We start from the raw sequence: 13,590 nt of genomic DNA, 5'->3' as shown, positions 1-13,590 counted from the left end.
TTTTAACCGCTTTCGGTTTACCCGGCCTTCATTGCGCGCAGACATATTGTTTTTGACGGGTAAACGAGTTACCCAAAATCACCTGACAGAATGGACAATCAGGAACCCAGTCTACAATTTTTGGTAATTATAAATTAATGCAAAGTGCCGTTAGGTTAGAGACCAACAAGTCACGCCGCGCTGACGAGGACGTATTGGTACGGCCAGATTTTTTTCGTAAATGCGCAAAAGGGATATTAAAGTCGTAATTGTATGTCCAGTTTATAAAAATTAATGCGTAAACCTTCATGAAAAAGCCGTATTTACGGCTGTACGGCCCTTATTTAGAGCTCTGGCTTAACCCAATTTTTTTAATTATTCTTGTCAGACTCTGTTCAGTTTAATATTTTTTAAGAAAATACTGGAACAGTGTTCAAATACCATGAAATTTATTTTTGTGGCTTAAATTCAAATTATTTAAAATAACATCAACTAAATAGATTGTAGCTTTTAATGGCATGTCAGGTCTTTTTTATGTTTCATGTAATTTTAGTACTATCCTTTTTGTCGCTTAAATACCGGATGTTATCATAGATAAGAATGTTCAGGGCCAAAACACCAACTTTGGGGAAAGGGCCACAGCCTTTTTTTCCGGGAAAAACAGACACAATTTTCTGGCTTTGAGGAATAAAAAATACTGAGGTAGATTGGAAATTTAGAGAATTAAGGCAGTTAATATTGAGGGATTTTTGTCAGAAAAAAAAAGAGTTAAATATGCTCATCTCTTAAATAATTTATCTGATCTATGAAGATGGTTTCTGTCCTCAAGTGAATATATTCCTTAAGTATCACAAGACTCCAGTGTTGATGGCTACCTTGTGTCTTCTATGGAATATCAATACACAAACAAATGGAGGACAATGATTTGTAGGTTAAAACATTGAATTGTATAATTTAAAAGCTAATATAAGCATGAGATAATAAAAGGCTTTTAGCAAATGTTTTGTCAAAACCAAACCTAGTGCGACCGCACAACTAACATGGAACAGAATTTTGACAACACAACATGAAGCTGACTGGCGCTGTCAAACCAAAAATGGGTTATTTTAATAAACTGCAAAGAACATGATTGCATACTAAGCATGGGATGGCACGGTCATGTTTGGCATGGTGCATAAAAGTTGTTTCATTTCTAGAACTACTTCGGATTTACTGTTTTGTCGGGTTGTTTTCTGTTTACGATATAATGTCTTGTCCGAGATATGGCGGACATATACGCGCATGCGCATTTGGCATAAGAACCAATCTTCATTTCCTTGTTTACATTTTTCTCAATAATTTAACAAAATACATTAACGGTTTTTATCCTCAATTTAAAATCGTTGTATCTAAATATTTTTTATTTTAAAGAGAATAAAGAAAAATATATTATTAAAAATATGTTGCCTGCTAATCGTGAAATATCGACTATCTCCGTAAGGAGTTTCCGCAATCTGAACGCCAATCGTGATACATCGGCTATCTCGGATTCCTCCGTTTTTATGAAATAACAATCGGGACACCTCGGACAATTCCGCCATATCGGCGATCGTCTAAGACGGTGTGGTGTAGCCCACTGTCCGATGCGTTCAGATTTATGTAATAAATCGTCTGCTGATCCAGAGTGCTGATCCAGAGTGCGTCGCCGTTATGGCGGAATTGTCCGAGGAGTCCCGATTGGAGTTTCCGCTACAAATCTGCAATAAAGCGTCTGCTGATCCAGAATGGATCCGATGGCACTACAATCCCAAGTCTAAATCGGCCACACAAAGTCAAGACTGGTCCCACTATTACGCAGGAAACAGGCACAGCGACGTAAAGCACTCTCTTACATTACGGTTCATTACATTCATTACATTCTGTATGTTGAGGCACGAACGGCAACTCTGCTAGGAGAATAACAAAGTCAAGACCGGTCCCACTTAAACGCAGAACACAGGCACAGCGATGTATAGCAGTTGAATGCAAACCGTCCCCATTTTTGTATATCCTTCAGATTTAATTGACATTTAATATGAAAATGGGTAGAGAATTGATAATTTGAAACTACGGTGGCATAGAGGTGACATTCACTTCTCTTTTTTTAAATAACTCTCCTCTTTTTTCTGTCTCGTGGCCTCGAGTTAGCTATGTCGTGGCCACGAGATAGAAAAAAGAGCAGTGCAAAACTAAATAAAAGCGTAGTGCAATTAAAAAAGATCGGCGCAGTAAATAAAGGCAGAGTGCATGAAAAAAAAGAGGAGAGAAGTTTCGCCATCTCGAGACCTCGAGTTAGTCAGCAAATCAAATTTTGCGTAACATGTGTAAATATTATGTACGCATATATATAGCTGGTCAACGCAGGCAAGGCTCTGATATAACATAACATACTACTATTTGTACTACTATTACTATGACTACTACTACTTCTGCTGCTGTTGTTGCTGCTGTCACGATAAGAGAAAATCGTTTAATTATCATACCACAATGTTTGCCGTACTTGGTCAGCACCTCTGGAAATGTGTGGATAGGCCACCATTATTAACAAGTTTGCTATTTTGAATTTAATGTTGTATCAGAAAGCATTGTTCTTAAATGTGGCATTTTCAATTCGCAATGAGATTTGTCATGACCCTCGTCATGCGAAAATGGGTCTTATTCCATATGCGCCCATCATATAAATAGCCCACTCAGCTACTAGTATCTCTCCTTCTGGTAAGGAGAAACATAACATATTGAGTGATTTTATAGCGAACAGCATCGCCTATGGCCTGACTGCGCAAAAGCACATGTTGGGTTTAACAAACGCTTGCCGAAACGCATAAGACCCATTTTCGCATGACGGCGCTATTGACGTGTGATTTAAATGTGTCGAAAGAAAACTGCGTTTAAATCAAATATCAACATACGATATATTTCGCTAGTGAAGAAAGATACTCATAACAAGGCATATGAGGACACATATGAAGTGCTCTCCCGTAGTATATTTTTTATCTAATCACACTAATGTGTGGTTTGACAATGCTAACACACATTTCATGCGGTGAATATGCAACTTACAAGTGAAAAACACAACACAATAGTTTAACTTTAGTTTTATGGTATTTATTTATTTAGAAAAGATTACTTTTCTTTTGGATAACTTGTTTGTTGAATTTAATGGTAAAATATTTAAACAAATTATTGGCGTTCCTATGGGTACTAATTGTGCGCCACTAATAGCTGACCTTTTTTTATATTGTTATGAAAGCGAATTTATGTTAGAATTATCTAAAACTAAGCAAGTAGATTTGATTAATTGTTTTAACCTTACTAGTAGGTACATTGATGACATACTTAATTTAGATAATCCATTATTTGAACAATATATTCACAAAATCTACCCCAAAGAACTAGTCTTAAATAGATCGTGTATATCCAATACAGACGCTGCGTATTTAGACTTACATTTAACTATTAATAATAATTTGATCAAAACTAGTTTATACGACAAACGGGACGATTTTAACTTTGAAATTGTGAATTTTCCGTTTCTAGATGGCAACATCCCTAAAGGACCTTCCTATGGTATTTACATTTCGCAGTTGGTACGTTATGCCAGAGCATGTTCGTGTATTAAAGATTTTAATGATCGTAATCTAATATTAACTAAAAAATTGCTAAAACAAGGTTTTTTGTATCATAACTTAAGAAATAAATTTGCTAGATTTTACTCTAAGTATGGTGATTTAATTTCAAAATATAATGTTTCTTTAAAATGGCATTTAAATAATGGAATCTCCCATCCATCATTTTACGGAGATGTTTTGAAGCGTGTCCGCAAATTAAAATATGTTAAACCAAATGTTCATATTAAACTTTTCAATTTAATTAACTTGTTTTTATCAAAAGGATACGATGCTTATGTACTTAAAAACACGTGTTTGATGGTTTTCGATTCACTATATCTTTCTTCCCTTAAAATTTGGAATCATTAGTGATATTATAGGCATTTTTCACTGTTGAATAAAATTGTGTCATTGTGTCGTATGAACAAATCTGCATGAATACTACATTATAGGCATTTGTCACTGTTGAATAAAATTGTGTCATTGTGTCGTATGAACAAATCTGCATGTAAACTACATTTGGACTCAAATCGTACATCAAATCATTTCTGTCTTCAGTTGTCAAAACACCAATATACTGTTTGATTCCAATAATGTCGCTTTAATGGAATTACCATTTGTATTCATTTGCTTCTTAATATTAAATCACGTAAACTTGTTTTATTAGTAGCACAGCCCGATTAATATTTTTATTTAGTACTGCCCTTGGAATTTGTTCACGTCATTATGTCATTATGGATTTTTGTGACGTCATACGACCGACTTTCCCAGTTGTAATCTACATGCATAGGTCATTGGGTTTATAACGTTCCATTTTATTTATATTTTCTCTCTGATAGGCGTTTCTTGTTTGATTTAATTATTTTTAATTTGTTAAGCAGTCACATAAACAACCAAGCTATGTAATATGGAATTTTTACACCCATTATTGCTGCTTCTTCCTGTATTTGCGCGATGATTATCTGAGATATTAACTCTATGATTCTACATTCTCAAATCTTTTCTATAAAGAAGGAATGTAGTTGACAATTGTTAATAGTTTTATTTGATCGTTCGTCAAAAAGTTGTAATTCTGTTACTCTTGTATCTTCAATGCAATTGAGTAATTAAATAGTAATTAAATTGAATGCGTTTTAATTCCCTTTTATTATTGTTTAATTTGAGTTACAATGCTATGGCGTTAAATTTTATTTACACTTGAATGTATTATGAATATTGCTGGGCCAAGTGTGAGGTTGAGCGCTCTATAACCAGGTTTAAACCCCCAATGCTTTGCATTGACCGTTCCAAGGCGGTGACCCCAGCTTTATTCATATTTTGTGTTTATGTTGGTTTGTATTGTGCTGTATTGTGCTGTTTTGTACTGTTTGGGCAATCGGTCACTTGCCTTAAATAAAGGACCAACTAATTGTTTTTAATGAAAATTCAATACTGCTCCAGCAGCTGGAGTTTCACTTCTTTATATTTATTGATTCTTTTCTATAAAAGCACCGTTCGAAACTATTGCATTCAACACGATATTAATATCATGTTTCCATTTGTGAATGAATATAATCGGAGAACTCAAACCTCTTGCACAAATTATACAACTCTTTCTCGCGCGGGAACGCGTAGTAAGCGGGTATTGGGCTCCTAGTAGCTAAGGCGTATCGACCTGAATTTTAGACTAACCACCTTAGACGGTCGCTAAACGACCATTCTAAAAATGTTTGGACTTATTTATTAATTTGTTAAAATTGAACCCTTTCAAAGAAATTACGTAAAGTACGTAAGTGTAACAGTTTGTGAGAGGGGATAGGGGTGAAGTTAGACAAACAATTCTCACATTAACCATTATATGTTATTCAATCGACTTTCTATTTTTGGAAAGTATATGGTTTGAAAAGGGATACTACAGTGCGTTTTGCAACGATGTTAACTCCGTGCTCAGCATGAAACAGTTTTATCTCTAAGTATAAGGCTTGAGAGATAGAGCAGTTTCACACTCAACTCTCGACATCAATACAGTTCTTGTGTGCCCCTTTATATCTAGCGTATTGTCAGCGCCAGAGCGTTTGTCCTTAAAGCTGTGTTCTATGGCGTACCATTTGGGTCGAAAGTCAACAATACATAAAAGAGAAATGTGCGTCGACGTACAATCGAAGTACAAAACTTGTACTTCGACGTACACATATGAAATACAATTCGACGTATATATTTGTACGTCGAAGTATAATTTGTACTTCGACGTACACTTTTGTACGTCGACGTACACATTTTCTGAACAACCAATCACAGCACTCGTCTCTTGAGCAGATTTTCCTTTAGATTTATTCATAATAAATGTTTCAAATCTCTTTTTAATTGAGAACAAAATGAATAAAGATATCAAAATTGAAAAAAACAACAACGAAGAATTAAAAATAAGTATCTACTTACGGTATTTATTCTAAAATCGGTTTAAGTATATAAATATTATACACGTTATGAGACAGCCGGCCGATGTCTGATCTATATGTCAAAACTTGACTTTCAAAGGGATGAGATAGAGATCGCCACAGCAGTTTGCTAAAACACAGTGTAGACTTCCGCTGTTTTATTGTGGTAACATGATTGTTTAGAAAGCATAGGCCAAATAATATGAAATCAAAGTTTGAAATAAAAATCGTAGAAAAAGTCTGAAAATAGCGCAGTGAATGTTTAAAATAAGAGATCAAAGCAACAGATGTAAGGGGTCTTCTGATTGGCTAACACTCAAGGGTCGGTAAAAATTGTACGTCGACGTACATTTCTCTTTTTACCTAGTAGGTCTTGTTTACTTTTGACCCAAATGGTACGCCATAGTGTTCTCATATATAATCATTACCACAACCTTGCATTGTGTACACTCGTAAATTTCAGATCATATACATATTGTTTTTCGATATCATAATAAACGCGTCGTCAAAAATAGTTTTAATTGCTTTCGAATTTGAACGTAAAAATGGAAATGTTTAAAGCTTTAAACAAGCAGTCGTTCCAGCAGTGGAATCTTTACCTCACTTTAATAGGCTGCGGAATCAATGGGGTTTTCAGGGACTTACATTCGGACTGGGCAGAATTTAAACACACCGTTAAGAACTTTATTTTTGCAAAATCTGAAGTTATTGAAATACGTTTGCAAAACTCTAAAGTGCATAAAATACAGTTTTTCTTGCAGTTTGTGTAAATTTCTTAAACAGGGTGCAGAATCAATGACGTTTATAGGGGTTAACACACGGACTGGACATAATGTAAACACACGAACTTTGCTTTTGTAAATATCTCAAGTTATTGAAATACATTAGCAAAAAAGTTTAGTGCATAAATAATGCAGTTTGTGCCGATATCTTAAAGTAGAAGAATAAATCATCGAATACGTCTGAAAATGGTAACAACATTTCACGCTGTGTGAAGCATATCCGTGCAGTACACTAGGAACTTTTGAACAAGAATACGGGCTTATTAAATAAAGTTATTTTCATGTATTTCATATTGACATTTACATCATAAAAATTTGTATTTTTTGCACAAGTTGAAATTCTTATGAAAAATTGTTTAAAAAGTTAATTGAAAAACAAGCACCAATTACCGGTTTGTTTACATCCATTAACGTGTAGTTGGGAACTCCACACAGTCACGTGATCCTACACCCTGTTTAGGTATAAGAATAAATCGTTGAATACGTCAACCACATTTATGTTTTGTCTTTACTATTATGTAATAGCTGCTTTTTTCAGAGGTTTGACTCCAACCTGATCGTGCATTGAAATATCACCAGAAGAGTTTTGTGTTATTGTCAACTCCCTGGATGTAATTTTGTTGTTGATGTGTTCAATTATTTCTTAATTCACTTTTGCATCCACGTTGGGGTATTAACAGTTGCCACAGTTTCTTTTTTTGCATGTTTGTTTAGGCGATTTTTCTTTATCATCATCTTTAGTTTCTGGGTAACCAATGTAATGATTTCTCGCTCTCGCAAATTCTTGACGGTATATGTTTTTCAATTATTTTATTTTAAAATACCGCACTTACATAATTTCGAAGGTTTTATCTTTGTTGGACATACCTGTATGTTCTTAATTAGGTTGTCAGGTATAGCGTTCTCTCAGAATAATGCCAATTTGTCGTTTTGAATTTTGATCGAGGCCGGTAAAATTTGTGGCCGGTAAGACTTAAACAGAAAGAAAGCGTCTTCTGATTCAGAGCGGACTGTTTTGCGGGATTTTTGACAGTTTGAGTAAACACAAAGTTAAATTCGTTGAATAAAACGTTAATGTGCAACGCATTTTGATACGCATTTACGTTTGTTATGTTGATTTTAATTTAATGTACCTTAACGAGCATGAGGTGTGGATTTATGTTAATGGAACGAACAATGATTCGATAATTCTGCATTTGCATTTATTTGAATTTTGTACAATTTTATTATGGGTGCGCCTTTTATTATTGACCGTTCATTGTGCAGTCTTCTGTAAACTAAAGTGTTATTTCAATAATCCAATCCCCAGCTACTGACCCTCTGGGTCTTAAAGTCTTAATTCAGGAGTAATGAGGCTTATCGGTTAGGCAGTGGCTAGTTGTATTGCCCCGTACAACTAGCCTTTTAATTCTGGCTACCATAACTTTAAATGTCGCTTTTTATGATTTTTGACAGGTGCGACTGTATAGTTATGGACCAACCCCATAAGGAAAGTCAACCAGAAGTTCACGAAAAGTTGACAGTTAACAAAGACCGGTCCAAAACAGCTTTTAAATGCAGTTATTGGCCCAAATCAACCACTTGATGGAAAGATTGACATTTTTCACATTTAACTGATATATTCTTTCACAAAATACTATATTAAACATTTAAAATTTATCTATTCTGCCTTTACATATTGAGAAAAACAGCGATGTGACAGACTTTCTTGAAATGCGAATCTCCCCAGATTTCACGGTCATATGATGTTATTTCTATTTTTAGTAACATACCATGTGCTCAAGTGTTTTCAAATTCAGTATGACATTTCCCGGTATTTTAGATTATTCTGGCTTGTTTTGTAAACAAATTGTAGTGTAAATACAAACTCAAGGTAAATAGTATTCAAAACTACCTGATTCACACTGAAATAAGTCTTATAATCCACCAGAAGTAAGTTGTTAATCTCAAATCATAGATTTCAGAAAACGAAAGTAATGTTTACAATTTCAGCAAAAAATGTCAAGGTCGATCCGAAAGTATCCAAATGAAAACTCGTCACGTGACAAAGCGACAATGGCGTCAACATAGTGAATTTCAGACTGATGAGAGTTATTTTCATCTATTGTAAGATGCATTTGAAACATTTGAACCTTAAAATATTCCCCGATGCAGTAATTTATATTCATTCACCAATATACCTAGTAATGTATCCAAGAAAATTCGGCTCTGGTTGACTTTCGATATGGGGTTTGCTTCAGCGTACAGGTATGTCAATACTATATAAACTGTACGCTGAAGTTTCTTTAGCTACTAGCCTATAGGCCTAGGCTAGCCGTATGTCTAGCCTAGTCGTACAGCTCTGGACATAAAGCCTTTCCTATAGGGACAGTCTAGCTGTTTGGCTGTTAAAACAAATAAATATTTTTATTATTAATTGATCAACGTGCAGATTTCTTTGCCATGCGTCATGACTAGAATGATAGAATGTCTTCATATTTATGAAAATATGTTGATTTGACAGGGCCCTCGATTTGCACTATTTACTGTCGAAAACTACTAGTCAGGCCAAAAAGAAAAATAGTTGTGTTTCAGGTCACCTCCTGAAAAAAAGTAGGGTCGGTAGGTAGGAAAAACTTATTATTATTTAAAATTCTTTTTATTTTTCATGTTTTCCATAAATCAGTGTAAAGTGTTGAACACTGTACTAATATCTAAATATAGCAGTTTGGATCAGTTGATTTTGACCCACGGCAAGCTACATTTTAAGATCCGGAAGTCCTGTTTGCAAAGGAAAACAGAATGAATTATGGTCAATTGGCAACATTGTGCACGAGAGAGAGATACATCGTTCTTTGTGCTATACATTTAGGGACCCATTGTTCAGTCTCAAGTTTTAATACCTCTCGCGAAAACTAATGACACGAAAGACGACTGTCGCCGATTTACACTTGAAAATACTATTAAGGTCATTGACTACATTTAAATTGATCCTCGCTGTTCGTCAGAAATAAAATGATTGTTTTTGTTTATCTCTAAATTACGTGTTGCTACAAATTATTTGACAGGAGCAGGCAAATCCCGAAGGAAGGCTCATTGTAAGCTCGACTGTCCAACAGACAAAAAACCTCACATTTTCTTCAGCAGCAAACCCACGAACTTCCAGTTTCGATCGCTTCGACTGTGCTGGGTGGTATCTGTGCTAGTCAATATAAATTGCCGCCTTAGAGTCTTTTGATGATTTTTGCTTTGGCAGACTCTTGGCGTCAATAGTCCACTCTATCTTTTAAATAGCGAGAGTTCTGACACGAATTTCGGTCGCATCACTTCTGAATTTAAATACACACATATTAGTGACTATTATGAAAGAACGTTGCCTAAATAGTATTTATTGAGCAAAATATATCGAAATTTACCTGTTAATAAACTATATTTCGAGTTTGTTTCATCCAATATAAATCCTTGTATAGTAAAGGGTTCATGTTATCTCCCTTGAAATGGAGGTTAAATTCAACTATGTTTGTAACTGAGTTTGAACACAAAAATTAAGTGTGCAATATGCGCAAAACAGTAAGAAATGAAATTAGAAATAGTAAGAAGATGAAGCAAAAAAAGAATTATAACTATTATAACTCAAAATATTAAAATCGACAGTAACAAAATACCCCAAAAGTAAAAGGTACGAAATAGCTATGGTACGAAATAACAACAACAACAACAATGCCAAAATGGCTGCCTTTGAGAAAATGATCGCTCCATGTCTAAGATTTTAAATGTAATACAGGTAATTTTTGTGATCTAAGTTCATAATTGTCAAACAACAGGTAGATTTCAGATATATACACTTGTAAATACTGTGATTCCCATAATAATATTGTATTTATATTTCGTTATGGTTTTTACAGACCGGAGTTAGCCTTCAGATTTATTCTGAACGCGAATTATTTCACTAGTATCTGTGCCATACATTCTTTAAAGTCATGGAGTTTGAATAAGAATTCAAAGACTTTGTTCCGGCATGATGAAAAGATTTGTTCAAATTGACGGACAAAATGGACGACGCCATGTTTACAATCAAACGGAACGCCGGGTATCGATTTTGCGGGAAAAACAGGCTGGTCCCCCGATTGCACAATGTGTATAATATAAAGCGTTCGCGGCGACGGGATGTTATTTTGCAGGTAACAATACAATAATTCTGGTAATCGCCGAATTCGACCGGACGGAGATGGAAAAAAATCGCCGAACTCGGAACTCGACGGGGAAAAATTAACAAAAAAGGCAAATATTGGATAATAAGTTTTTGGGTCGGCCCAAAAAAGATAGGGTCGGTCGGATGACCGGAAACACAACTATTTTTCATTTTGGCCTCATTAACAGCAAATAAATTAAAACTTCTAAAATGGAAAAACATACTGTTCAGCACTTCTTGGGGAGTTTTGGTTAAAGGCTAGATAAAATGAAGAGGGCCAATACCATGAGAATAATGGATACATGCAAAGTAGGTTAAGGCCTATTATATTAATTTAACTCAGTTAAATACATCAATAACACAACATGTGTTAGTTAAAGTTTTCCCCCAAACTGCCAAATGTGAGTTGTTTCTTATTAATGATGACATGCATAGTGTAATGAGGAGTTCATGTATATAACAAGTGAAGAGTTGATTAAATGCTGAACAGAAACCACTTCTCCTTTTAATTTGCCTCTCTTCTCCGGGTTCTCCCTAATTTCAGCTGAGGTAGAAGTCACTTCTTTCTCAAATTTGCATGTGGGCTGAGCCCTGAACACATTAAAATATTGGCTCAACATCTTGAACTTTATTCTGCTCTAGAAAGTGGCATAATAAAACACTTCCATTCTCTTTTCATGCTACACCCTTGCAATAAGTTGTTTTGGTAACCATTTCAAACTTCATGGGAGGATCAAATTCATGTTTGATGTACAAATGTATAACCAATTAAAAACATAAATATCATGCAAGGCTTTGTTCTGCTTCAGATTGGCATTATGCGTAGAGCTTCATCTTCAGAACGTATGTCCCTTGGACCCCTTAGAGTGAAAAACGATGACAACGGGCGAGCTAGGAGTCGACCATCTGTGGGCAGCCGGTCTTCCTTTGGCGGTCGACCATCTATATCTGGCACAGGCAAAAGATCTGGTCTACCAATGCCATGCTTCGCTCAGAAGAAAAACAGGTTTAAACACTTCATTTTGTGCTCCCCAAAAGGAAGGGATTAGGGCTCTCGAAAACGCTTACGCATAAATTTGAACAATGACGCTTATCGGCACCCAATTGAGAGTCCCCATAATACACCTTTTTGCATAACTGGGTTTTGCAAGCCAATCCATTATCAGACAATACTTGTAAAGCAACCTTTTATTATCCCTCGCCAAAGGCGGATGGATATTGTTTTGGTGTTGTCCGTCCGTCCGGCACTTTTGTGTCCGGAGCCATATCTTGGAAGTGCTTTGGCGGATTTTATTGAAACTTGGTATGAGTATATATATATATATGCATAAGAGGATGATGCATGCCAAATGGCATTGTACACCATCTGTTAATAACGTAGTTATGGCCCTTTGTATCTTAAAAAAATGCTTTTTTAGTGTCAAATATAACACTTTTGTGTCCAGACTCATATTGGCGGGGATATCAATTCAACGAGTTTGCTTGTTAAACATGATTTAATCAAGCAAAATGCTTGTGGTTAACTTTTCAAACAAAACAGACTCAACTTTCCTTCTTTTTGATAACGACCATTGGACATTTAAAAAAATGTCATCAAATGAGAAAGTGCATTTTGCTGGAACTTCACAAAAAAGGAAAATAATTGTTATGAATTTCCTTAATATTTATTTAAGGTTATCATCTTCCACTCCCAGAAAAAGCAACATTGGTCTTCGGAATGCTTCTGGACCTCTGAAGGATCCACGGCCTATATCTGACAGAGCCTTCCAACAGAAATGTATACGAACAGTTATGGATGTGAGTGGAGATAAGAGTTCTTGATTTGGCTACTTTTTTTTCCATTATAAACTCAAATCCTTCTTTAGTTGCCATAGACAGTATATCAGTAATTAACAGGTTGAAAATTGGAAAAAATGGAATGATTCAGATAGTCAGGAATGGTGGGTGCAGAACATCCAGATGCATTTGAAATGGTTTACGCTGTAGATTGATTTCCATCATGGGGAGATGTTGTGTGGTCCCCTGAAACCCTTCTCCCTACCACAAAGTGAAACTGTAACTTTAAAACTCAGAACTCATCTTGCAATTTTGAAATAACTTTTGATTGTGCAAATTTTTCTTAATTATAAACTCAAGTCCTTCACTATTTTCCAGAAATCACCAGAGAAAAACACCTTTGTATATGACATTATGAGCATTTAATAAGCGCTTTACATTCTATTTGGATATGTATATCTGTGAATATCAGAAGACCCTATATTCATTTTTTGGTCGGAGCCTGCAGCCCTCCTGGCCCCTTGATCATGCCCCCTCATCCTCCATTGGTGGAGATCCACAAGACATCCCACTTCTGTATTACAAAAAAACCCATTATTTTTGTCCCCTACCAGTTTCACCGGAAGGGACTTATGGTTTTTGTGCTCTGTGTGTCCATCAGTTTGTGAGTCTGTCACACTTTTCCGGATCCTGCGATTACTTTTAAAGTTCGTCATATTTTTTCATGAAACTTGAAACATGGATAGATGGCAATATGGACATTATGCATGTCATTTCATTTCCTTTCTATGTCAAAAATTCTGGTTGCTATGGCAACAAATAGACTAGAAATACTGCTG

The 13,590-nt window shown here is 35.3% G+C and overlaps 2 protein-coding genes across 9 annotated transcripts in view; one reads left to right on the top strand and one right to left on the bottom strand.

The window, feature by feature from the left end:
- The window catches only part of LOC127853262 (mitogen-activated protein kinase kinase kinase 7-interacting protein 3 homolog), a 38,116-nt gene extending 36,852 nt beyond the window's left edge, over positions 1-1,264 (bottom strand). For 2 of the 3 annotated variants that reach the window (XM_052387609.1, XM_052387611.1), the window contains exon 1: positions 1,117-1,259. The gene's annotated coding sequence lies outside the window, so the exon portion shown is untranslated. Of the gene's footprint in view, positions 1-1,116 lie in introns of all 3 variants that reach the window. The other variant, XM_052387610.1, reaches the window with a different exon arrangement.
- Positions 1,265-1,710: 446 nt separating this feature from the next.
- LOC127853309 (kinetochore protein NDC80 homolog) overlaps positions 1,711-13,590 on the top strand; it is a 100,143-nt gene continuing 88,263 nt past the window's right edge. Inside the window, exons 1-3 of one of the 6 annotated variants that reach the window (XM_052387725.1) lie at positions 1,711-1,833; positions 11,785-11,981; positions 12,649-12,772. In XM_052387725.1, the coding sequence (XP_052243685.1) occupies positions 11,794-11,981; positions 12,649-12,772 (312 nt within the window). In that variant the 5' untranslated portion in view covers positions 1,711-1,833; positions 11,785-11,793. Of the gene's footprint in view, positions 1,834-7,772; positions 7,855-8,790; positions 8,911-9,855; positions 9,977-10,476; positions 10,568-11,784; positions 11,982-12,648; positions 12,773-13,590 lie in introns of those variants that run through there. The other 5 variants (XM_052387723.1, XM_052387724.1, XM_052387726.1 and 2 more) reach the window with 5 other exon arrangements.

This window comes from Dreissena polymorpha, chromosome 12 (assembly GCF_020536995.1).
Source record: "Dreissena polymorpha isolate Duluth1 chromosome 12, UMN_Dpol_1.0, whole genome shotgun sequence".
NCBI lineage: Eukaryota > Metazoa > Mollusca > Bivalvia > Myida > Dreissenidae > Dreissena > Dreissena polymorpha.
Note: the sequence above shows the minus strand (reverse complement) of the source record. Positions and strands in the feature narration are given on the sequence as shown.